Source organism: Poeciliopsis prolifica, unplaced genomic scaffold (genome assembly GCF_027474105.1).
Source record: "Poeciliopsis prolifica strain line A6 unplaced genomic scaffold, Auburn_PproV2 SCAFFOLD149, whole genome shotgun sequence".
Lineage (NCBI taxonomy): Eukaryota > Metazoa > Chordata > Actinopteri > Cyprinodontiformes > Poeciliidae > Poeciliopsis > Poeciliopsis prolifica.
This window is the reverse complement of record NW_026562524.1, coordinates 169,420-194,840: the sequence shown is the minus strand read 5'-3', so window position 1 is coordinate 194,840 and position 25,421 is coordinate 169,420. Positions and strand designations below refer to the sequence as shown.

At 42.3% G+C, this 25,421-nt stretch overlaps 1 protein-coding gene across 2 annotated transcripts; it reads right to left on the bottom strand.

Moving 5' to 3' along the window:
- Positions 1-38: 38 nt before the first annotated feature.
- LOC129355864 (uncharacterized) lies at positions 39-24,195 on the bottom strand. Of its 2 annotated transcripts, none has more exons than XM_055025482.1 (7): positions 24,109-24,195; positions 23,527-23,642; positions 13,952-14,360; positions 10,641-10,985; positions 7,412-7,741; positions 248-349; positions 39-177 (listed from the first exon to the last, which is right to left on the bottom strand). In XM_055025482.1, the coding sequence occupies exons 4-7, from the start codon at positions 10,846-10,848 to the stop codon at positions 83-85; spliced, it is 735 nt and encodes a 244-aa protein (XP_054881457.1). In that variant the 5' UTR covers positions 10,849-10,985; positions 13,952-14,360; positions 23,527-23,642; positions 24,109-24,195; the 3' UTR covers positions 39-82. The 2 variants fall into 2 exon arrangements, with proteins under 2 accessions (XP_054881457.1, XP_054881458.1); XM_055025483.1 differs by having other exon boundaries at positions 10,641-10,980.
- Positions 24,196-25,421: the final 1,226 nt, after the last annotated feature.

Here is a 25,421-nt window from a genome sequence, read left to right as displayed (position 1 = left end):
AGGTTTGTTTAAAAAACTGGATGGATCCAGGAAACAGATTTAAAGAAGAAGAAACTCGATGAGTCCAGAAATGTTTATGATGTTAATCATGTGAGTCCATCTTCATGTCATCATATTCATCATATTCACCATATTCATCGGATTCATCGTCTTCATCCTCTTCCTGGCCCCACGAGGCTGCAGGAGGACAGACAGGGTGAGCAGGGCCAGGCCGACGGCATTATGGGTAATGTAGTTCCACACTCACCTGGGGTGAAGTGGTGTCTGTTCTTATACACCAGGACAGAGGAAACAGTCAGACACAAACTGAGCAGAACCGCCACAACGATGACCCAGGCAGGAAACGGCTCTGTGGAAACACAGGCGGACCAATCAAAGTAACACAGCCAGGAGAAACTACAAATATGGACCAGTTAAAGTAACACAGCCAGGAGAAACTACAAACATGGACCAGTCAAAGTAACACAGCCAGGAGAAACTACAAACATGGACCAGTCAAAGTAACACAGCCAGGAGAAACTACAAACATGGACCAGTCAAAGTAACAGCCAGGAGAAACTACAAACATGGACCAGTCAAAGTAACACAGCATGTTCCAGTCAGGATAAACTCCCACCTGGTTTACTGAACATGTTAGTGTAGATCTGGGACACATAACATGTTCATCACATTGTTTTATAAAATGAAAATCATTCTCAGATGGACCTTTTTCAGGACAACCTGAAGCTGCGTCTGACAGAACTGGAGCACTTCCTGTTTTTCAAGGTGACTGTAATTCAAGTAGTCTGATCAATGTCTCTTCTCCTCCTTTGGTCCTTTCCCTCATCATTACTTAATTCACCAGAACTTTCTTTCGCTGATGTGGAGGAAATGGCAGCGGTGAATTCACCCACCACAAGTTCTTCCACATAGAAAATGCCCACATATAGCGAGCTAACCGCTAGCTACAATATATGAACTACACAAACATCATAATGAAACTGAACTTAGTTTGCTTAATTACTGAGAATATTGGAGACAGTTTAAACTTTTTTGTTATACTTTGACATTTTGAAATGTATTTACAGTTAGTGAAAAACAGCATGCTAGATGTTAGTAGTGAGATAGTTGATGATGATGAAACTGCTTTACTTCTGCATCCCTGTGGAGTCAAAGTGTCGAGGGACAGGAAGTTGTCAGAGCTTCAGGTTCATGAACAAAAATGAGGAACAAAACAAGCTGCAGGTTTGAAACAGTCGGTTGTTCGGTAGTTCGAGTTCCTGTTCAGACGTGACAGATGAACTTTTACGAACAACTTCTGGAGAACTCAGAACTTATTCTAACATCTTCCTGTTCAGTGGTTACTATTTGTTTTCTGTTTCTGTTGCTATATAGTCTGTGTTTTCTGCTGTTGTTGAAGCTTCAAACCAGAATCTATGACTTGTTTAAAGCTGAACATGCTTTATGTATTGATGTACATATGTGATGCTATAACAGTTTTCTATTTTAGATGTCACTGAGTGTTGGAAAAGAAAAGGCTGTTTTACAGTTTTCTGGAAGTTTGTTCCAGATGTTTGGTGCATAGATGCTGAAAGCTGCTTCTCCTCTCTTGGTTCTGGATGCAGAGCAGAACCAGAACCAGAACCTGAGAGTCTGGAAGGTTGATACAACAACAGCAGATCTTTGATGTATTATGGTGCTAAACCGTTCAGTGATTTATAAACTAACAACAGTATTTTAAAGTCTATTCTTTGAGCTACAGGGAGCCAGTGGAGGGACTTTAAAACTGCTGTTATGTCTCTATCTTCCTGGTTCTAGTGAGAACAGGAGCAGCAGCTTCTGGATCAGCTGGTTCTGGATCAGCTGGTTCTGGACCAGCAGCTTCTGGACCAGCAGCTGCTGATCTGGAGGATTGATTTGTTGGACAGGCCTGTGAAGACGCTGTTACAATAATCAATTAGTCCTACTCCCAGCTCCAGCTGCTAACTGTTCCTCCTGCACTGGTCTACACAGACCAAGAACACAGGACACAAAAAAGAGTGGAACACATTGTCCTCTGGTATATGATATATAAATATACTACATAAATTACATACTATATCACATATACTGTCATATATTTGATCTTAAAATAACAGTACTATCGTTATGTACTCAATTTATTCCTCCTTTGATTGTGTCGTGCAGCCATATATGTTCCTTTACAATCTGTATTTTAGAATTGCCTTATCAAATTTGTTGTAATCTCAATATTACTTGTGTAATTTCTTTCATAGTTTGTTTGGAATATTTATTTTCTGTAGCCAATGAAAGAAATACAGGCTCAACTGCAACCAATTAGTTTCAGTTGCAAGTTTGATAAAAATCTAAACTGTGCCAAATGATTCGAGTCACGTCCTAACAAGTTGCTCAGCCATCCCTTCATTTGTTCTTTAGCTTGTCATCTTTCTTGCAACATCCTGAACCTGTCAGCGACATGGTGGTGCGGAAGCCCAAAACTTTGGGGAAAGATATCTGCACTCCACACTTTTCAGAGCTTACACAGGTATAACTTTTGGTTTATTTGTTGTCCCTATGTTTCCTTTGTCAAAACTTATAATTATTATGACTGAGTCACTGATGTTTGTAGGACCACTTCCAGATCCTGGCATTCTGGCATCAGGAGAAAAACTACAGCAGCTGGAGTCCCAACAACTTCCTGCTCTTGTCCTAGATGGTCTTTCACATTTGGAGCTGGTTCCATCCAGATTTGGGTCTGTGCCACAGGGTTCACCAATGTCTTATCAGTGCCCACCGGAGAAGTCCTCTGGTCGCATCTTTCTGCACCGCATGGCTCCAGACTTCCCTTCTCTTCCTTTGATGCTGCAATGTCTTCTGAGTATGTGCTTTGTGCCCACACTGTCAACTTCTGCATCTTCAGTCTCTGCAAGTGTCACCGGAAATGTCTTTTTTAATAGAGGCCAGAACAAGAGAGCAGTCCAGATGTCCTGCATGGGTACATCTTCGACAACCAAGACTTCCTGCTAGCCGTTTCCGTGATGCTTGCAGAGGAGTCTGCTGCCAGAGCCCTGGCATCTGGCATGATCAGGGCTCCACTAGACAAACTGCCGCCATGAAGCGTGGTCTGCAGATGGAGTCTGAGATGCTGGCAAACTGCTGAGATGTTGAGGGTCAAAGTGCTTCCTGTAGGATTCACTGTTCACCCTGACACATGATATGTTTATGCAACTCCAGATGGTGTCTGACCCGTCAGAATCAGCCCGTTTGGACTGGTTGAGGTAAAAAGCAGCATAAAGAATGATGTGTTTGAGGTTGCGGTTTTGAGGCATTGACACGCCGACTACTGGCAGGTACAGGGTCAGCGGGCAATCAGCGGGTTGGAATGGTGCGACTTTGTCAGTGACACGCTAACAACTGTTGAGCGGCTCTTTCATTCATCAAATGAAATTTAACCTGGACTTATTTTACTTCAACACCTTCACTGTTCATGTCAATGCAATAAGAATTATAGAATGTGTAACTTACCCTTTTGTTCCTTTGCATTTCAAATATCTAATCTCAAGCTGTGAATCACTGTAAATAGTTGTTTTACAGTGATTACAGTGAAACATACACAGACGTCCAAATATCTTCAAAAGGACGTTGCACAATTTACAAAAATGTTTCTTAACTGCAGTTGTTTTGTAACTTGTTTTGAAAATGCTTAAGGTTGTCTTAAGTATTTGCAACTATTGCTTAGATTTGATATATATTAATTTGCATAATTTAAATCAATGTATGGTGTACAATTATAAAATATGAAACAGTTAAGGGTTTTTTGTCTTTGCTAGTTATTGTAAATTGTACTTGATTTGTTTTCCTTGCAATTCAACTCAAGCAAGAAAATAAAAAAAGGTACAGTATGCTGCTCAAGTATGTTTTAATTGAATATTTTTTGCAAAAGTCTAGACATTTAAATAACTTTTTCCATAGTACTACAACAATTGACATAAAGAAATAATTTAGTCTACAACACAAAGTGGGCCTTGATAATTTGCCAAAACACAACAGGTGTGCCAGATTTGAGTGGCAGTTCCTATTAAAGTGAGAGGCACCAGGGAATCCCAGATGTGGTAGCACTTTACTCTAGCAATTGCTGCTCTACAGTGATCTGCAGCCGAGCAATGGTCTGGCTCTCTAACTCTTTCTTGCTGAACTGGCCAGGATGCCTAAATGGTGGAATGGTTCATGAAGGAGTTCTTGAATGAAAAGCCTTTATCTGCCATGACTTTATCTCCCAGCTCAAGCAGAGGAAGGACTCCCCTGACCTTCGATATTTCTTTGTCTGAGATGCAGCCTGTGTACAGTAACTGTCACCAAGCCACAGAGAGCATCTCCAATCAAAGCATTCACAGTGGTCGGGTTCTTGTAGGTACAGAACGTTTCAGACTGTAAGGTGAGGGATGATGGCGTCTCCAGAGCAACTTTCTGTGGATCAATGACATGGACATTTGGACAGAACTTCAGAAATTGCTGAGAAAGGCTTTTACCTTCTCATGACTACCGTATTTTCCGGACTATAAGTTGCAGGTTTTTTTCATAGTTTGGTGTGACTTATACTCTGAAGCAACTTATGTGTGAAATTATCAACACTTATTATATCATATCACATGTTATTTTCACACTAAGCCTCAAGAGGGCGCTCTAGGCCGGTGTTGATAATATGTGTGGTAGAAGGTAAGTTCCAGACTTGGCAGAGTTGTTTGCAAGCAACACAGAAGATGAAAATTTAGTAATTTGGAGACATGGATGGTTTGGTAAACTTGTTAGCATGTTAAATACGCTATAGCTACCTGAATAACTCTTAATGTTATGTTAACACACCAGGCACGTTCTCAGTTCGTTATGCATCATGTAACGTTAACAGACAATTATTCAGCCTGTTGTTGCCTCTATTCTAGTTTTATTTTAAATTGTCTGTCAAGATGACATGTCTGTTCTTGGTGTTGGATTTTATCAAATAAATTTCCCCAAAAATGCAACTTATATTCCGGTGCGACTTTACTCCTGAAAATACGGTAATCCACATGTTGATGGAAGAGAACACAATGAAGAGGTGGTTGGCCCAGGTGATGGTCACTCGGCTGACAGTACCACTGCTACCCTGAATGAGTACATCAGGACCTCATCAATCTGGCTTCAGCACATGCTTCCTCTCCAAGTTTCTGTGCTCTGGTCCAGTACACAAGGCATGATGCAGAAGATGCGATGGATTCAGAAAACACATTCAGATGGAAATTTGGTAGAACTGGTCATCAGAAGCATAGTAGTGGCTAAAAAGTGTGGCAGATAAATCCACTTTTGAAGTCTGGCCTCCAACTCCTTCCAGAGCTTCATCAAGTGCACCTTTAAAACCACAAAATTAAATAGCATAAAATACAGTTAGCATGAAGTTTTAATTATATAGATATAACATTACTTCTGTGAAGATCAATACATGTGAGTCGGTGCATGTATAGCTATTGTCTTGATACATAACTATCACATAATCTCACAATAATGATTTCACTGTTTTGTGATCATAATAATAACCAAATTATTATAGTAATAGTTATTGTAGGTGAGTCTGCTCTAAAGTTGTAGATGGTTTCAGACACAACGTCGGCCAGGATTCAGTTCAGGACCAGATGTTTTGCAGCAGGTGGAAGAAGGAGACATGAGGCAGGTTCCTTGTGGCTTTCCAAGTTAGCTTACAGATCTTAATCCAACAACAGTAGTGGGCATCAAGGTGTGTTTCGGTGGGTGTGGGTGAGTGCTTGGCATACGTGTGTGTAATCGTGTGTGTGGTCTCCCAGAATAAACAGAAATACGGAAAATAAGTTCCAAGTATTCTATCATTACACATTACACCATGCATTATACATTAAATAAACTAAGACAAATTAACTAATAACTATGCCTCTGCGCCGTCAAGTAGCTATATATGTTCAGCACAACATACTTCAACACACACCTAGAACATTCAGCTGGGACTGGGCAACAGGTCAAATACCAGTAAATACATCAACTACAAATCACTCATTTAGCTGCACTAAACATGCAAATATCGCAACTTACGTGTCAATAACACACACTTATGAGGCCAACACACGTATCCTGTCTCTCCCACGTGCTAGCACTGTGGCTCGGCTACTCCACCCCCCACCAGATATGACGACATCATTACTGCCCCAACTACGTATGTATTAAGGGACAAAAGTAACGCTGAACAGAAATTATGTAATACACTATTAAACTTAAAACTATTTAAGGGTCTGTTGAACAGTTATATTTGACTGAAATTATCTTACATGTCTAGTGGATACAATGTACTGTCTAAATTTGATGTTTACCTGTGGGTGGCTGTTCCATATAATCATCTGCAGCAGCATCTTTAGCCTGGCTAGCTTTCTGAGAGGACAAACTGCGGTTTCTTAGCCCTCGAAAGCAGACTCGCTCGTTGTTGGGGCAGTGAAGTTATTCCAGGCAAAAGGGCAAGAAACAGCGCCACTTCTAAATCCTCCAGTGTGAAGTGGCGGCTACATACGAAAGTGCTCCCCATCTTTATGCATAAGTCGGAACCTTCATCTCTTCGGATCGCGTGGATCCACTGCCTCTGTAGGTCCGGTCCGTTGGGATCGCACGATAGGACAGATACAGATGTTTTCTTGCACCACATGAACATCCAGGGACTGGACAAAAACAACTGCGCCGAAACTAGCGTTAGCCTTTCAGAGCTAATGAAATAGCCACCAGAAGTTGTCAAACCCCACATCCACATTAAAACACGGAAGCGTGAAAGAGGTCTAGCAAGTCTATCAACATCAGCTCAGGTCCTGGGAGCAAAGCGGCGCTCAGACTAGATAAATGGACAGTGCTGCTTCAGGCATCGGCTTCATGTCACCAGCTGTAAGTTTCCTTCATTTAGTCCATAATGTTAGCTGGTAGATGTTAGTTAGCAGAAGTAAAGGTGACAGTAAATTAGAAAAATGAAGAGTTAATTTCTAAAAGTAACTATTCACTAAGTGTAACTTTTTATAGAGATTGATTCCAAACTGACTGAAGTATTCCAGCTTTTATTTCTGTTGATGATGATTGTTCACTTAGCAGCTTAGAAAACTATGAAAGTTAATTATAATATCAATAAAAATATTTATAACAAAAATCTGGGCTCAATGGGAAGTATGTTTAAAATCTGGTGCTAATCTGCTACTTCCTCTTAGATTATATACAAATACCACATATTGAAAATAAATTAATGAAAATGTTCAGATTGTGTGGGATAAATATGGATATTCCTTAACATATCATCATCATCTGATCTGAGATCCAGAACCAGGAAGCAGCTGCAGGTTCTGAACCAGAGACAGTCTCACCTGGTGGAGGGGGCGGAGCTACATGCAGGTTGACTCACCTACTACATCCAGATAGACCCTCCTCCTGAGCTCCTCCCCGTGGGCCATCTGAATGACTCGACACTCAAATATTCCCGCATCGCTGGTCTGAACTTTCTTCAGAATCATAGACACGTCTCCGTCCTTCATGTCGAAATCCAACAGTTCCACCCGGCCCTTAAAAGATGGATGCTGCTCATCTTCATCTATCATCCCGTCTTTGAACAGGAGCACAAATTTTGGCCCCAGGCTGGGTCTGCTCCACTGTACGACCTGGATGGGGTTATAGTCAGGGTCACTGCAGGGCAGAGTGACATCCAGTCCAGTTGTAACTTTGATGTTGGCCTGTTCTGATGGAAACACAGAGAGGTCAGAGGTCACAGTTGTCTCTATTCTTCCACATCCGCTTTCAACAGACAGTGAGTCAAAGAAAGAACCCGATCTCTGCACTCTGAGGTGTTTTAGTCTTAGTCCTAATTTAGTCATTGAATGTTTTTAGTCTAGATTATCTACACAGATAATTCTTCACATTATATAAATAAGCCAAAATGCCTTGTTGATGTTTGTTCTTTGATTTCTCGTGGCCACTTTCATGATAGCAATATGACAAACACACACTGAGAAAGAATAACCTAAAACCAGAGAATAAAAACGGTCTTTAACACCTTTGTAGTGGGGATTTTAAAAAAAGCCACTCTCAACATGGAGGATATAAACGTTAGTGATTCCAACCGACTAGTTTGATGAACGACCTGCCTGTTGTTGTTCATCCGGTCGTTCATCAAGAGATTCAGTTGTGTGTAACAGCTGTATCTGACCTGCAGCAGCGACAAACTGCCAGAAAACCACAAACAGCAGGAACAGAGACAGGCAGAGAGGAATCTATTCCCTGGTTCGTCCAAATTTACATTCATCAGAGGTTTCTGAGTGGAAAATATTTCAAAGAAACACCAAAAAATACAGTCTAACAGTTAGTGAAATAATTCTAATAACAGTTAGAATTGCAGAGAAATTTGTATAAATAAAAAACTGAGAAAAAGTTCTAACACGGCACGATGAGACAGCCCTGCAGAGGCGGGAAAATGTAGAGATGGAGCTAGCTTAGCACTGCTTCTTTCTTTGTGTTTTGTTGCACAAATCGTTAGTTAGCACAAATCGTTAGTTGCAACCTAAAACCAGAGAATAAAATGTTCTCTAACATCTTTGTAGTTAGATGTTAATAACTTAAAACCAGAGAATAAAGCACCGGCAGGATTTTTGAAGTGTACTGCAGCAACGCTTAAAATACATGAAACAAAAATCTCATAACCTACAAAATATATTTAATTTATCAAATCTTGAGAAATTGAGATTTCACACTTCTTTCTAATAATCCAATACGATTTAATCTTATCATTTTAGAAAAAACATTAATTAGCTGCAACTAACAATTGTAAAAGTAATAAATTAGTAGAACATTTCTGAAGAAATTTAACTGGGCCCTACCAAAGTGTGCCCGTCGGTTTGGACCCAGCGTTCTGATACTAAAAATTAGCATCAATGCTAAGAAAGCTGCAATGTCATCAATAGCATGTGGAGAGTTGAAAGCATGTTGACTTCAGTATGTTAAAATTAGTGTATAAGCCAAAATTAGCCAATATACTAATGTTAGCGTAAATACTGTTAGTAATATGTGGGGTGTCACTATCCTTTTGTCTAATTGACTTACTCCATTCAGTATACTAAACATGGCTAATATATAAGAGAAATAGCTAATACCTTAGTTAAGGTAAAAGGTAATGCTAATGCTCTGCCTTGCTGTGCCCTAACCTGAGAGAAATAAATAATGCAGGCTGATATTATTGCACTGCTATGGCGGTGCACTAACCTGAGAGAAATATTGAGGTGTTTACTTTGAAACATAATAGCCTATGGCAGTTCACTAGAGACAGGCAGTAAAATGTTAATGTTTGTGCTAACATTAATGCACTGTCTTGCTGTGCAAAACAGTGCCCTAACTTCACTATGCTACAGAGAGAAAAAGATAATGCAAGCTAATATTGTTGCACCACTTACGGCGTTGCACTAACCTGAGAGGAATATTGAGGCTTTTATTTTGAAAATTTCAGTAAGCTTCATGTTAAATGACAACACTAATCCATGTGTAACAGTGGTCCAGTTAAGTCAGTTATACACAGTGATGGAGTCTTTTTTTCAGTAACGAGTAATCTAAACGCATTGCTATTTCAAATCCAGTAGTCAGATGACAGTTACTTATTGAAATCACTTTGCGTTACTGTGCGTTACTATCTTCTTGTGTTATTTAATTGTATTCCCTCTACGCTTCTTGTCGAGTTACCGACAACTTTACACGACAAAATCAGCGACAGAAATGTAAACAATGGAGGAAGATGCACATTTTGTTGGTGAAAAAACAGGAACTATTTTGAGTTCAATTATTCGAAGTGGCTTTGAAAATTGAATGCGTCACGGGTTGCGCCTTTTCGGGTTCGTTTTTGAACATGAAGTTCCTCATTTGGGCTTGGAAATAAGCAGAGACTCATAATAAACCCAGAATTTGTCCATCATTAAGGTGGTTTTAGTAAGGCTCTCCCTGTCCATCATTTCCCGGATGATCCGCCCCGCTGTGTCTTTGTTAATGTCAAGATAATATTACCTGTGAATGACGTCAAACTATCCAGAAAATTGGAAACATCGAGACCAATCTGAACAGCGCAATAAACGTGAAAACAGCCACGAATGAAAAAGTTCGTAAAGTTGTGCAACTAAACACCATTATAATTATTAATATCTAGATAAATGTCACAAATTTGTGCAGCAGCCATCTGAACTGTGGATTGGCAGGTAGAGCTGTGCGCTCTGACACCAAACACAGGGCCGTAACGCACAACCTGGAGGCTACAGGCAAGAATGGGGGATTTAAAATCCTTTTTAGAGTTTTCCAGACAACAGTGGGACACTCAAAAACATGTACAAATTACAAACGTTTTTTTTTTTTGGTTTGTTTTTGGAATGTTGTAACCATTAAAATACTCTTCAGTTCAACCTTATGAGTGCAGCTACATTGTTACCTTTATAAGATAACTTGCAATTAAGTATTGGGAAAGATCAATGTAATTTTCACAGGTGGTGGTATTAGCGGCTGCTGAAAATAACTAAAAAGTTACTTTACATATCATCATCATCATCTGATCTGAGATTCAGAACCAGGAAGCTGCGGCAGGTTCTGATCCAGAGACAAAGTCTCACCTGGCACAGGGAGCGGAGCTATATACAGGTAGACATTCCGCCTGAGTTCGTTTGCAGGGGCCATCTGAATGACTCGACACTCAAATTGTCCCGAATCGCGGGCGTGAACTTTCTTCAGAACTATAGACACGTCTCCACCCTTCATGTTGGAGTCCAACAGTTCCACCCGGTCCTTAAAAGACGGATGCTGCTGATCTTTATCCATCATCCCGTCTTTGAACAGGAGCACAAATTTTGACCCCAGGCCGGCTCTGCTCCACTCTACGACCTGGATGGGGTTATTGGCAGGGACTCTGCAGGGCAGAGTGACATCCAGTCCGGTTGTAGCTTTGATGTAGATCTGTTCTGATGGAGAGGAAACACAGAGAGGTCAGAGGTCACAGTTGTCTCTATTCTTCCACATCCGCTTTCAACAGTCAGTGAGTCAAAGAAAGGACCCGATCTCTGCACTCTGAGGTGTTTTTTAGTCTTAGTCCTAATTTAGTCATTGAATGTTTTTAGTCTAGATTATCTACACAGATAATTCTTCACAATATGTAAATGAGCCAAAATGCCTTGTTGATGTTTGTTCTTGATTTTCTCGTGGCCACTTTCATGATAGCAATATGACAAACACACACTGAGAAAGAATAACCTAAAACCAGAGAATAAAAACAGTCTTTAACACCTTTGTAGAGGGCATTTTTATCCCGCCTCCAACTAGTGTATGAAGTGTACTGCAGCAACGCTCAAACTACATGAAACAAAAATCTCATATTCTACAATATAGAAGATTTAATTTATCAAATCTTGAGAAACTGAGATATTGCACTTCTTTGTAATAATCCAATATAATCTAATCTTATCATTTTAGAAAAAATATTAATTAGCTGCAGCTAACGATTGTAATAGTAATAAATTACGAGAAAATTCCTGAAGAAATTTAACTGGGGCCTCCCAAACTGTGCCCATCGGTTTGGACCCAGCGTTCTGATACTAAAAATTAGCATCAATGCTAAGCTTAGCTAAGTGGTAGTCAATAGCCTGTGGAGAGTCACAAGCATGTTAACTAACATGGACTTGCAGCATTCAGTATGTTTAAAATTAAGTGTGTAAGCTAAAATTAGCCAAAATGCTAATGTAAATCTAAATGCTGTCAGAAGCACATGGGACATCACTAGAATGTCGTCTGAAATTGATTTACCCCATTCAGTATACTAAACATGGCTAATAAGTCAGAGAAGTAGCTAATACCTTATTTAAGGTAAAAGGCTCATACTAATGCTCTGCCTTGCGCAGCAAGGCATTAGCATGAGAGAAAAAGATAATGCAGGCTAATATCATTGCACCCTTATGGCGGCAATAGGCTCTTAGTTTGAAATTAAACATCATGTGAGAATAGGTGGCTCAACATCATCCCCACTGGTCCTCAACACAGGCACGCCGCAGGGCTGTGTGCTCAGCCCAGCTCTCTTCACCCTGTTTACACACGACTGTGTGGCCATCCACCCACCAACACAGTTGTGAAGTTCGCGGACGACACAACTGTAGCAGGTCTCATTTCAGACAACAACGAGACCCCCTACAGAGAGAAGATTCAGCAGCTCACTGAATCCTTGTAATTATTGTAAGTAAATCAACAATATAAAATTTTACTTTAAACCTATTTAACTTTTGAATCAACCGTTGTGCTTCTTCCATAACCTTTTGACAGAATAACATAACATGCTCTATTGTCTCATCAGCTTCACAATAATCACATTTACCATGACAATGTTTCCCTAAAATAAAGACAGTGCTGTTTAATCCAGTGGGCCAAAAATTCTCATCAAATCTTTAGCTTGCCAACTAAATATTTAATATGGAAGCTAAATATTTAGTTTGGATTTCTGACATTTACAAATGTAGGAGTAAATTGGTGAAAATATGACTTTGAATTTTCTTCATGACAGGCTAAATAACTTTACTGTACAGTTATTTACTTTCCAGGACTTATAAACATGCGGCACTGAGTTCAATCAGTGGCGAGAGCGACATTTGTGCTGTCAGTGGAGCTCCCAGTTCAGCGCCCAGTATTTGTAATTATTGGGAAAGTTAAAACTTTGCTCCATGAAGTGCATTAAATCACAGAAGATGAACTCTACCTCTCTGTATTATCTGATTTTCCATAATTTCTCCCAGTTATCTTCTGCTGTATCTGGAATATAAACTCATCAGTCTGGTGCTTTGGTCTCAACAGCCTCTTTCTTTCAAGGACAATGCTGTTACCAGTGACTTCATGGTTCATTTTATTTCCTAATATCCTGGCAATAGAGACAAAGTGTTCGATCAGAAGGTTCTGATCAGTTCTGATCCAGATTTTGCATCTGAACCTATGAGGAAACAAGATGGAGGACGTGTTGGTGGGGCGGGTCGCTGTTCTGGCTGCAGAACGCCTCGCTGTGTCAGGGGATCTTCACTCATTGGCTCAATTATTTTAATGTAACATAACTCTACAAATACAGTTTAATATCAAATTTTCTGACCAGTCAGATGTATTCAGCTACAAAATCAAGGCATTTGCCTCATGTCCAAATAAAATCTGTTATTTCTCTAATGGAATTTATTAACTCCTGTTATTTGTTTTCATTTAAACTAATTATATTAGCTCAGTTATATAATTAGTTTATATCAAAACTAATTATATAACTCAGTATATATATATATATGTACTCAGGTGTGCTGAAGCAATGAAAGCTCAAAGAGAATCTAGAGACGTAGAGGAATCTGCTGTGAGATTAAAGTTAACATTTAATATTTCAGAGCATCAGCGCCCCCTGCAGGATGAACCTGTGCTGCTGCAGTGGCTCACTGCAGTCCAGCAATCAGAGCCAGCAGAGCCAGAAGACCCACTGGCAGGACAGATTTGGGTCTAAGGCCGTCTCCTCCGTGGCTGGACCCACCTGCAGAGAGGAGCCAGGAGACAGGACAGGTCTACATCCAAACACTGGGCGCTGATGGCGCCACCTGCTGGCGTCGCGCTGTTGTCCCCACAGCATGATGCTGACTACGCTCCTGATTTCTGGCTGATTGCTTCATTAGGATTTAACTGAAGTGAAAAACTAGATTTATTTAATTAGTGTGAAACGATACCAGTATCAAGCACTGGTTCTGGTAAAGGCAGACCGATCCTCCTGACCCATACTAGTTTGGTCCTGTGGCGAGACACCCTCCACACCAGACCGGGGCGCTAATGCATAAACCAGTCACCTACTGCTGGTGGGCCACTGTGACCCTTGACCCCGGAGTTCAGCAGGAATAGAGAGGGAGGTTCTGATCCAAAACAGACTGACCTTCCACTGTCAGGATAACAATGCTGATTGGGTCACTCTTCAGAACCCTTCCTCTTGCGCGGCCTATCAGGGATATGACTCCTCCTGTTTCCTTCTTCTTCTTCTTCTTCTTCTTCTAGATCTGGCAGGCTCTCTCCCAGCTTAACTCGGCACTCATACTTTCCGGCGTCTCTGCTCACCACTCTCTTCAGCACCAAAGACAGGTCTCCTTTCTGTACGTTCAGCAGAGACGTGCGGCCCTTATAAGTAGCCAGCTGGTGGTGATCCACCTTCCTGTTCTTGTAGAGAAGAACCGGCGCCAATGTCCGGTCCGGTCTGCTCCACTCTGCCTGTACAATAGCTTTGTCCCCAGCAGTTTTACATGGCAGAATGACGCCTCCTCCAACTTTAGCTTTGACTGTGACCGGATCTGCAGGAGGGGAATAACACAGAGGTCAGAGGTCACACCTCAAAGCATCAAACTAATGATTTCTGAAACTGGTGTGGCTGTTTTCATGTTTTTATGGATGTTGCAAACAATTATCTTATTAATCAAGTAATTAAAAAGGTTTGATCAAGTAAAAATATTGGTAATTGCTGCCATAACATCAGTATTAATATCGGATATCAACATCGGCCCAAACATTCATATTTGTTCTTCCCTAACAATTACTTTTCTGTTCAAAGACGGATGCAGGAAATACGGCGGCCATCTTGGAGCGGTCGTCCTCCTTGGCAAAAAAAAAAAAAAAAAGCAGAACAAGCCTCAGCTCTGCCGGATACTTTTGTCCTGATCTGTTGACGTGAGATCTCGGGGATAAAGTTACATAATTAAGATGAACATATTATAGTTTATATTTTACTGAACTGTATTTATGTCCACCTGCAAAATAACAGCTAATATCAGCTTTAATTCTTGGTGTAATGCCAGGGTTCAACCCAAACTATGAATGCTAACTGAGAGTCAGAGTATCTGACACAAGAGTCTACCTTAGAAATAAAATATTATATGTGTCATTATAAATATGTTTTATCATTCACAGGTTTATACATGTAACGATGTTTAGGTTGAAGATTCCACTTGCTTTATATGTGTCAGTGCAATGGGGAAATAGTGCCCCCTCTCTGTATGGCTTGTTATACGTTACTGGACCCCGAGTTGCACTTTTCAGCACACAGCATAGAAAGGCAACACATAAAACATGATTTTTATCAACTGAAGACAAATAATGTGCAATGACTATTTAGTAGATGTGTGCCTGGCACCAATTTTGTACTTTTAGTTTTGTTAATATTGTGAAGCACGTCATGTGCTAAGTTAAAACTAACATAACGCTCTGTTGTAGTGTGCTGAGTGAAGCATTGCTGTTGCACTGATTTGCACCGATATGTCTCATTCAGAAAATAAACTGCCTGATCACCCAAAAACTCCTTGTCTTCATTAAAAATCTCCACAACGCAGAATCGAGAGGCTACTTGGGCCGGCGTGGTACAGTGGAGTGAAGCAGAACCCGGTTACACACAGGTGGCAAAGGCTATTATTTATATGTAATTCTTTCACTCGATCAAATGTAAGATACATATAAAAAACTCCTGTTTTTATTTTGAAGGTTTCCTAAAGACAACGATATGAGGAAGAAGTGGAAAATGTCTTTAAGGAGAGACAGATTCACTGCACAGGATGAATCACAGCTGCTGAATCGCTGGAACTCCTCGAATAGAAAACATGGAAAATAACTATATATATATAAAAAAAATAATAATAATAAAAATTCCCTTCTCACCCACCGCGGGTGGTTCTTATCCTCTGAGCTCGGGTCCTCTACCAGAGGATATATAGATATAGATCTATATATAGATCTATATATCCTCTACCAGAGGCCTGGAAGCTTGAGGGTTCTGCGCAGTATCTTGGCTGTGCCAAGGACTGCTGCACATTTCTGGACTGAGATGTCTGATGTTGTTCCTGGGATCTGTTGTAGCCACTGCTCCAGTTTGGGGGTTACTGCCCCGAGGGCCCCGATGACCACAGGCACCACTGTGGTCTTCACCTTCCAGGCCCTCTCCAGTTCTTCCCTGAGGCCCTGGTATTTCTCCAGTTTCTCCTTTTTCCTGATGTTGCAATCACTTGGTATTGCTACATCTACCACAACGGCTTTCCTCTGATGTTTATCCACTACGACAATGTCTGGTTGGTTCGCCATTACCATTTTGTCTGTTTGGATCTGGAAGTCCCACAGGATCTTAGCTCTGGCGTTCTCCACCACCTTTGAGGGTGTTTCCCACTTTGATCTCGGGGTTTCCAGTCCATATTCTGCACAGATGTTTCTGTACACTATGCCTGCCACTTGGTTATGTCGCTCCATGTACGCTTTCCCTGCCAGTATCTTGCACCCTGCTGTGATGTGCTGGACTGTCTCAGGGGCCTCCTTGCACAACCTACACCTTGGGTCTTGTCTGGTGTGGTAGATCTGGCCTCTATTGCTCTGGTGTTTAGGGCCTGTTCCTGGGCGGCCAGGATGAGGGCCTCTGTGCTGTCCTTGAGTCCAGCTTTTTCCAGCCATTGGTAGGATTTACTGATATCAGCCACTTGGGTTATTTGCTGGTGGTACATCCCATGTAGGGGCTTGTCCTCCCATGATGGTATCTCTGGCACCTCAACCTCCGTTCCCTGTTGTCTGAGACATTCACTGAGCACATTGTCTGTTGAGGCTTTGTCCCTGATGTATTTATGGATCTTAGTTGTTTCGTCCTGGACAGTGGTTCTCACACTCACTAGTCCTCTGCCTCCGTCCTTGCGGCTCGTGTACAGTCTCAGGGTGCTGGATTTTGGATGGAACCTCCATGCATGGTTAGTAGCTTTCTAGTCTTAATATCTGTGGTTTTATCTCCTCCTTTGGCCAGCTGATTATTCCAGCAGGGTATCTGATTACTGGCAGGGCATAGCTGTTTATCGCACGGATTTTGTTCTTGCCATTGAGCTGGCTTCTCAGGACTTGCCTTATTCGTTGGAGGTATTTAGCTGTGGCTCCTTTCCTTGTGGTCTCATCGAGGTTGCCATTTGCTTGTGGTATACCTAGGTACTTGTAACTGTCCTCTATGTCTGCTATTGTTCCTTGTGGGAGTGAGACTCCTTCTGTGCGGATGACCTTCCCCCTCTTTGTGATCAGCCGACCACACTTCTCTAGTCCGAATGACATCCCAATGTCAGTGCTGTAGATCCTGGTGGTGTGGATCAGTGAGTCGATGTCTCGCTCACTCTTGGCATACAGCTTGATGTCATCCATGTAGAGGAGGTGACTGATGTTGGCCCCATTTTTGAGTCGGTATCCGTAGCCAGTCTTGTTGATAATTTGGCTGAGGGGGTTCAGGCCTATGCAGAACAGTAGTGGGGACAGAGCATCTCCTTGGTATATGCCACATTTGATGGACACTTGTGCAAGTGGTTTGCAGTTGGCTTCAAGCGTGGTTTTCCACAGCTTCATCGAGTTTGCAATGAAGGCTCTCAGAATCCTGTTGATGTTATACATCTCTAGGCATTCAATGATCCAAGTATGCGGCATTGAGTCATAGGCTTTCTTGTAATCGATCCAAGCCATGCACAGGTTGGTGTGTCGGGTTTTGCAGTCTCGGGCAACTGTGCAGTCTACGAGGAGTTGGTGTTTGGCTCCTCTGGTATTTACACCGATACCCTTCTGTGCCGTGCTCATGTGTTTATCCATGTGTTTGCTTATCTTGGCCGCTATGATGCCTGACATGAGCTTCCAGATTGTGGAGAGGCAGGTTATTGGTCGGTAGTTGGGTGGGACTGGACCATTTGATGGATCCTTCTGGATTAGGATTGTCCGCCCTTCAGTTAACCATTCAGGGTGAGTCCCACTTTGTAGCAGCTGGTTCATTTGGGCTGCCAGTCGCTCATGGAGAGCAGTGAGTTTCTTTAGCCAGTAGGCATGGATCATGTCAGGCCCTGGTGCTGTCCAGTTTTTCATACCTGAGACTCTTTCTTGAACATCTGTCACAGTGATGGTTACCGGGGCTTGCTCAGGGAGGTTGCTGTGGTCCTCTCGTAGAGAGATCAACCACTGTGCATTGCTGTTGTGGGACGCCTCCCTTTCCCATATGCCTTTCCAGTATTGTTTAGTCTCCAGCTTTGGTTTGTCTGCTCTGTTGTTATTACCCTGCCATTGAGAGTACACCTTAGCTGGTTGAGTGGAGAAGAGCCGGTTAATCCTTCTGGATTCATTCTCCCTTGTGTATCTCTTTAGGCGGCTGGCCAAGGCTTGGAGCCTCTGTTTGGCAGTCTCGAGTGCTTCAGGTATGGGCATCTGGCTGTACTTTCTGGGTACTGGTCTTTTCATTGTACCCTTGTGGAGCTCTGACAGTTGGCTCACTTCCCTCCTTGTTACCTTGATTTTAGCCTCTAACCGTCTTTTCCATGGTGGGTATTGGGTCTCATAGAATAGAATAGAATAGCATTTATTGTCATTGAACAGGATTCAACGAAATTTCTATTGCAACTCCCGTGCAAAAAGTCAAAAAATACAATATTAAATAAACAAACACACAATAATAATAATATATACAACTAAAATTAACTAAAGGCACTCAACCACACCAAAAGAAGAAGCAGCAGGTCCAATTATGGTAAAGTGCAGATGATGTGACAGCGCAAAGTGCAGAACATACGGGTGTATGTGAGGTTATGATATGTGTGGGAGGGGGCGGCAGGGAGTAATGGCTCTGACGGCTGTGGGGAAGAAACTGTTTCTCAGTCTGTTTGTTGTAGGCAAAGCGGCACTGTTTGTGCCGCTGCCATCAGGCAAGCGGCACAAACAGTCTGTGGCCCGGGTGGCTGGAATCCATGGCTATAGATCCAGCTCTCTTCTTGACCCGGCCTATGGAAATAGAGTCCAGGTCCGGGAGGGGGCATCCCACAATGGTTGCTCTTATAGCCAAGTATCTCAAGGATCACTGATGCTGAGTTGTAGATCAGCTCATTGGTTTCTGTTATGGTGTTGGTAGGGATCGTTCTCAATGCTGCATTCACATTCTCAATGAGACTTTCTGATGGTACTTCACTCAGCCGTTGTAATTGGCGCCGAGGAGGCCTGGTTGTCTCTCTCTCAGGTCAGCAGCTGTCTCGTTCAGCTCTGTTTCGTTCATTGGGCCGTGTATCCCCTCACTGGTGGGGACTTGTAGTTAAGTCCCCACAGTCCTGACATCCGGGTTCCTCCCTTTTGCCGTAGCATTTGTGTTGTATCTCGTCAATCTCAAGTTGTGATAGCAGTTGCCGTTTGCGGATGTTGGAACACTGAGCTACTAGTTGTTAACGCTTAGTGTTGACTGGGATGTCGAAGTAACCATTCCTTCCCCAGTCTTTGCATGTAACCTCTCTCACTAGGGTTACTTGAGTAGTAGCATTCCAACAGATCCACATTTTCATCTCTCGCCCATTTCCGTCTTGTTCCAGTAGCCCATTTGTCATCAAGGTGCTCTGGTTCCCCAACACCTGACGCAGACCTTGTTTGGCCGGGCGACATCTGAGCCGGCATGTTACGCAACTTAGTATCTCTCATGGTATGAGGTAGGCAGTAGCTTGAAGGGTCTTGCCTAAGGTCCCAGACTGGATTCGAACCCTGCCCTCACGGGTGATATACTGATGCCTTATGTATTGAGCTATCCAGTCTGAGCTTTTTTTTTTTAGGTTGTGCAAGGAGCACAACCTAAGTTTTTTAGGTTGTGCTCCTTGCACAACCTAAAAAATTCCCTTCTCACCCACCGCGGGTGGTTCTTATCCTCTGAGCTCGGGTCCTCTACCAGAGGCCTGGGAGCTTGAGGGTTCTGCGCAGTATCTTGGCTGTGCCAAGGACTGCTGCACATTTCTGGACTGAGATGTATATATATATATATATATATATATATATATATATATATATATATATATATATATCAATACATAAGGCATCAGTATATCACCCGAGAGGGCGGGGTTCCAATCCAGTCTGGGTCCTTAGGCAAGACCCTTCAAGCTACTGCCTACCTCATACCATGAGATACTAAGTTGCGTAACATGCAGGCTCAGACGTCGCCCGGCGTCAGGTGTTGGGGAACCAGAGCACCTTGATGACAAATGGGCTACTGGAACAAGACGGAAATGGGCGAGAGATGAAAATGTGGATCTGTTGGAATGCTACTACTCAAGCAACCCTAGTGAGAGAGGTTACATGCAAAGACTGGGGAAGGAATGGTTACTTCAACACTAAGCGCTAAACAACTAGTAGCTCAGTGTTCCAACATCCGCAAACGGCAACTGCTATCACAACTTGAGATTGACGAGATACAACACAAATGCTACGGCAAAAGGGAGGAACCCGGATGTCAGGACTGTGGGGACTTAACTACAAGTCCCCACCCAGTGAGGGGATACACGGCCCCAATGAGCGAAACAGAGCTGAACGAAACAGAGCTGAACGAGACAGCTGCTGACCTGAGAGAGAGAATCATGACCCGAATGACAACCAGGCCTCCTCGGCGCCAATTACAACGGCTGAGTGAAGTACCATCAGAAAGTCTCATTGAGAATGTGAATGCAGCATTGAGAACGATCCCTACCAACCCATAACAGAAACCAATGAGCTGATCTACAACTCAGCATCAGTAATCCTTGAGATACTTGGCTATAAGAGCAACCATGAGACCCAATACCCACCAGGCTAAAATCAAGGTAACAAGGAGGGAAGTGAGCCAACTGTCAGAGCTCCACAAGGGTACAATGAAAAGACCAGTACCCAGAAAGTACAGCCAGATGCCCATACCTGAAGCACTCGAGACTGCCAAACAGAGGCTCCAAGCCTTGGCCAGCCGCCTAAAGAGATACACAAGGGAGAATGAATCCAGAAGGATTAACCGGCTCTTCTCCACTCAACCAGCTAAGGTGTACTCTCAATGGCAGGGTAATAACAAACAGAGCAGACAAACCAAAGCTGGAGACTAAACAATACTGGAAAGGCATATGGGAAAGGGAGGCGTCCCACAACAGCAATGCACAGTGGTTGATCTCTCTACGAGAGGACCACAGCAACCTCCCTGAGCAAGCCCCGGTAACCATCACTGTGACAGATGTTCAAGAAAGAGTCTCAGGTATGAAAAACTGGACAGCACCAGGGCCTGACATGATCCATGCCTACTGGCTAAAGAAACTCACTGCTCTCCATGAGCGACTGGCAGCCCAAATGAACCAGCTGCTACAAAGTGGGACTCACCCTGAATGGTTAACTGAAGGGCGGACAATCCTAATCCAGAAGGATCCATCAAATGGTCCAGTCCCACCCAACTACCGACCAATAACCTGCCTCTCCACAATCTGGAAGCTCATGTCAGGCATCATAGCGGCCAAGATAAGCAAACACATGGATAAACACATGAGCACGGCACAGAAGGGTATCGGTGTAAATACCAGAGGAGCCAAACACCAACTCCGTAGACTGCACAGTTGCCCGAGACTGCAAAACCCGACACACCAACCTGTGCATGGCTTGGATCGATTACAAGAAAGCCTATGACTCAATGCCGCATACTTGGATCATTGAATGCCTAGAGATGTATAACATCAACAGGATTCTGAGAGCCTTCATTGCAAACTCGATGAAGCTGTGGAAAACCACGCTTGAAGCCAACTGCAAACCACTTGCACAAGTGTCCATCAAATGTGGCATATACCAAGGAGATGCTCTGTCCCCGCTACTGTTCTGCATAGGCCTGAACCCCTCAGCCAAATTATCAACAAGACTGGCTACGGATACCGACTCAAAAATGGGGCCAACATCAGTCACCTCCTCTACATGGATGACATCAAGCTGTATGCCAAGAGTGAGCGAGACATCGACTCACTGATCCACACCACCAGGATCTACAGCACTGACATTGGGATGTCATTCGGACTAGAGAAGTGTGGTCGGCTGATCACAAAGAGGGGGAAGGTCATCCGCACAGAAGGAGTCTCACTCCCACAAGGAACAATAGCAGACATAGAGGACAGTTACAAGTACCTAGGTATACCACAAGCAAATGGCAACCTCGATGAGACCACAAGGAAAGGAGCCACAGCTAAATACCTCCAACGAATAAGGCAAGTCCTGAGAAGCCAGCTCAATGGCAAGAACAAAATCCGTGCGATAAACAGCTATGCCCTGCCAGTAATCAGATACCCTGCTGGAATAATCAGCTGGCCAAAGGAGGAGATAAAACCACAGATATTAAGACTAGAAAGCTACTAACCATGCATGGAGGGTTCCATCCAAAATCCAGCACCCTGAGACTGTACACGAGCCGCAAGGACGGAGGCAGAGGACTAGTGAGTGTGAGAACCACTGTCCAGGACGAAACAACTAAGATCCATAAATACATCAGGGACAAAGCCTCAACAGACAATGTGCTCAGTGAATGTCTCAGACAACAGGGAACGGAGGTTGAGGTGCCAGAGATACCATCATGGGAGGACAAGCCCCTACATGGGATGTACCACCAGCAAATAACCCAAGTGGCTGATATCAGTAAATCCTACCAATGGCTGGAAAAAGCTGGACTCAAGGACAGCACAGAGGCCCTCATCCTGGCCGCCCAGGAACAGGCCCTAAACACCAGAGCAATAGAGGCCCAGATCTACCACACCAGACAAGACCCAAGGTGTAGGTTGTGCAAGGAGGCCCCTGAGACAGTCCAGCACATCACAGCAGGGTGCAAGATACTGGCAGGGAAAGCGTACATGGAGCGACATAACCAAGTGGCAGGCATAGTGTACAGAAACATCTGTGCAGAATATGGACTGGAAACCCCGAGATCAAAGTGGGAAACACCCTCAAAGGTGGTGGAGAACGCCAGAGCTAAGATCCTGTGGGACTTCCAGATCCAAACAGACAAAATGGTAATGGCGAACCAACCAGACATTGTCGTAGTGGATAAACATCAGAGGAAAGCCGTTGTGGTAGATGTAGCAATACCAAGTGATTGCAACATCAGGAAAAAGGAGAAACTGGAGAAATACCAGGGCCTCAGGGAAGAACTGGAGAGGGCCTGGAAGGTGAAGACCACAGTGGTGCCTGTGGTCATCGGGGCCCTCGGGGCAGTAACCCCCAAACTGGAGCATATATATATATATATATATATATATATATATATATATATATATATATATATATAGAGAGAGAGAGAGAGAGAGAGAGAGAGAGAGATTTAATAAGTATATTACTAAATAAATATGAAAAATATTAGGAGTGGTCAAAATATTTTATTCTGTTTTCCACATTAAGAATATATAAATATGCTGAACCATGTATCAATCCAATTCAAAAACAATAATAATAAATGTCCTTGTACATATAACAATGATAATTGTTTGAATAAGGTTTCGAGTAAAAATCTATTTGCTATTTGGCGAGTTATTCTTAATTAAATGCGCTGATACTTAATTGTGCCGGCCACACAGATTTGAATGAGCGGAGCGATCGACCTGTCCAAGATGGCGGCTCTACGTCACGTTACCTCCAACAGGCAAAAGCGTTCTATATTATTTCTATGGTGTAACAGCTGAATCTGACCTGCAGCAGCGACAAACTCCCAGAAGACCACAGACAGCAGGAACAGAGAGGCAGGCAGAGAGGAAGCCATTTCCTGGTTGGTCTCTCCGTCCGAAATTTACATTCATGCGACGTTTCTGAGAGGAAAACATTGTAACGAAACACCATAAACATCGAAGTGTAACTGAAAACACAAGAATCTGTTACAATGGCGGAGAAATTAGGATTAATCAAATAAACGACAGAGGCCTGCACAGGCGGGAAAAGACAGAGGTGGAGCTAGCTTAGCGAAGCTAGCTTAGCGTTGCTTCTTCTATTTTTAGATTGAATTCGCAGTTTAGCAGAAACACTTTAGCAGCGCAACATTTTTAGATTACAAAAATACAACAGAAGGAAAAATACATTACTGACCAGAACCTTCATCTTAATTCTAAACTCACGACGTTTTTATAACTGAAATACAACAGAAGGAAATATACATTAACAGCCGATACGCAAATATTAAGGGTACACTGAAAGATTACATACACTGCTCTATATAATAGGAACCAAATAAAAAACAGCCACATATATTTCTCAGTCTTCCTAAACACAAATACTTACAAAGACAAACGTTTTCCGAGCTATGAAATGTATAATTCAGACTCGACGTTCATGACCCGCTTACTTTCCCCTGACTGAATCACTGTTGACAAGGTTACTGGAGAAATCTACGTCAAAGATCGTTTGGTGCTAAGAACGCTCACTCGGTTATGTTTCTAAAAATACATCACGAGCTTCTACGTTAATTATGTAATTATAAGACTTTCCAGAACATTGTGTTAGATCACATATTATAGACTTAATATGTAACATTATAATTACATTATTTATAGGTTTTGTGGGTCCTTGATCTGAGGCATGAACCTCTAGGACTGGAAATTAGTCCCAATGTTATACCAATTTGGTCAAATATTGTAATATAATTTGGTGGAAATGCACGACCTCTATAAGTTGGTAATGAAGTTCATAATTAGTTAATTGTATGACAAAATTCATTCTAAGAATTGGTAAAATATTTTGGGTTTGAAATTGAATAAGAGCGTGACATTATTATTAACCTTTAACTTATTGTATTTGTAGAAATATGACCGAGTGAGCGTTCTTGGGACCAAACTATCTTTGACATATTTTGTCCGGTAACCTTGTCAACAAGGAGAAAGTTAGCGACTCAACACTGAATGTACATTATGAGCTTTGTTAGGAAACTGTCTGGTTTTTAAGCATTTATGTTTTAGGAAGACATAAGTGCTTCCATCAGACATAATCATATGTTGTTTTTCCCTTGGTTGATAAAATGCAGAGCAGTGTGCATAACCTTCTGAACAGCCTCTGTTGCTGCACATGTTCATCCCTCTGTGGCAACACCAGATGCAACGCAGAAATATTGGACAATTTCAGGTTTTGGATTCAAAATAATGAGTTGCTCAACAACGCCACACTGGCAATTTCACCCAAGCAATATCACCTTCTTGGTAACACACAGGTTCAGTATGCAGGTTTCTAAAACATCAGAGACAGTTTTAAAATGTACAAAAACCATTTATCAGATTCTTTTAAAAAAATACTTGTTCTTTATAAAAGAAAACTACAGCAGCTGAGGTGTCCAGCAGAAAGGGCCATTATAACGACGGCATCCACCAAACACAGCAAACAAAAATGCTTTAAAGCACCAGACGCAGTGAAAACAACCCAAACTGAGGAACCGCGGCACACAGAAGAGGAAGACATCGTCAGCACACCAACATTTATCAAACAATAAATGTGACAGAACCTAATACAACAAAGAAAAACAATGTAAAAAAATAAACAGTTATATAAAGAATGGAAAGGGCTGTAAACAAAAAAATAAAAACTACTAAAAGAACATAGAAAAT

What these genes read in the sequence shown, in the direction of transcription:
- LOC129355864 (XM_055025482.1), bottom strand. Translation starts at nt 10,848, where the DNA reads ATGATGGATAAAGATCAGCAGCATCCGTCTTTTAAGGACCGGGTGGAA. An exon ending in GGTCTATCTGGATGTAGTAG is followed by an intron (nt 350 to 7,411) that starts GTGAGTCAACCT and finishes GTGTTTCCACAG; the next exon opens with AGCCGTTTCCTGCCTGGGTC. An exon ending in CAGACACCACTTCACCCCAG is followed by an intron (nt 178 to 247) that starts GTGAGTGTGGAA and finishes GTCCTCCTGCAG; the next exon opens with CCTCGTGGGGCCAGGAAGAG.